Genomic DNA, 1236 nt, shown 5'->3' with positions numbered 1-1236 from the left:
CTTATCCGGAACAATCCGTGGATTACAGGGGTGTGAGTGTTGGTAAGCCTGGAACAGGCATGAAATTGCCACAGGAGGGAAGGCCAAAGTGTTCTGGTTCTGAGTATGTTATAACTGGTACGTGTTTGTGTGTGCGCGTGTGTGTGTGTGCGTGCGCATGTGTGTTCGATAGGCCATGGGTTCTGGCGACACACAGCTCTGCATATTTTATGGCTCTTCCTCCTCTGACAGACCCATTTCAGCTAATCAAGGACTTGGTAATTATTCTATGAGTCAGATAAGCTGTGTTGGAGCAGGGAGACACTCACAGGCAGCACTGGGAAACGCTGTCTCTATGGGACACCGGCATGACTTGTATAAAGGGTAAGTGGGACGTGGGAATGACTTGCCTGAGATGGTAGAACATACTGGAGTGGACTGTGTATGAGATTCGAGTATGTTCCTTAGATTTTGGGAGTGGACTGAACATGACCTGTGAGTGCAGGTACAGTTTGGTAGTGTGAAGTAACCGTGCGTGTATACCTGATGTGTAGTCCACAAAATTTAAAAAAAAAAAAAAAAAAAAACACCTCCCCACAAATGTGCCCACAAACAAACAGAGGCCTACTCAGGATTATGATCGTCGGAACCACAACCATCGACCATGAACAGGGTAGATTAAGATAAAGTAGGGTAAAGAAGGAAGTTGCATTGAACCCTTGGCCTAGTTAAAGGTATTATCTGTTTGTGTGTGGGCAGAGTGTGAACAGGAGTGCAAGTCTGGGTTCAGGACTAAAGTCCTGCTGTTTGTAAAAATCTAGAGCAAGTCATTAGTGAGGAGTGAATTTAGAGTGTAATGGAAGGGTTAGCATAAGGTGATGTGATAGACAGAGAGGGGAGATATTTGTGGCATATGAATGGTCATAAGAATGTGAGCTGTGTGTGTGTGTGTGTGTTTGTGTTTGTGTGTGTGTATGTGTGTGTACATGTGTGATGGCAGGGGGTGATGGGGTGTGTGTCAGGCTTTGCCCAGATCTCTGTGATTAGTTTGGGATGTGGGGGTAAGGTAATGCCTTTAGTGACGCTGAGATGCAAAGCTGTGTAAAACATTCTGGACTTGGCCTCAGTATCGATGGGACTGGTGAGAGTACTGGGAGCTTTGCTGGGATGAAGACGAGTATCCCATGGTGCTCTGGGACTGTGTGGAACCTTGGACGTTGCTTTGGTAACCAAGGCGAGAGCTGGAGTGCTGTATGG

At 46.5% G+C, this 1236-nt stretch overlaps 1 protein-coding gene across 3 annotated transcripts in view; it reads right to left on the bottom strand.

The window, feature by feature from the left end:
- Window positions 1–1051: 1051 nt before the first annotated feature.
- Window positions 1052–1236, bottom strand: part of cdk19 (cyclin dependent kinase 19) — a 35622-nt gene continuing 35437 nt past the window's right edge. For all 3 annotated transcript variants that reach the window (XM_030782061.1, XM_030782062.1, XM_030782063.1), the window contains one exon: window positions 1052–1228. In XM_030782061.1, the coding sequence (XP_030637921.1) occupies window positions 1103–1228 (126 nt within the window). In that variant the 3' untranslated portion in view covers window positions 1052–1102. The remainder of the gene's footprint in view (window positions 1229–1236) is intronic.

Source organism: Chanos chanos, chromosome 8, assembly GCF_902362185.1.
Source record: "Chanos chanos chromosome 8, fChaCha1.1, whole genome shotgun sequence".
In the NCBI taxonomy this organism is placed as follows: domain Eukaryota; kingdom Metazoa; phylum Chordata; class Actinopteri; order Gonorynchiformes; family Chanidae; genus Chanos; species Chanos chanos.
This window is presented reverse-complemented; position numbering and strand designations above follow the sequence as displayed.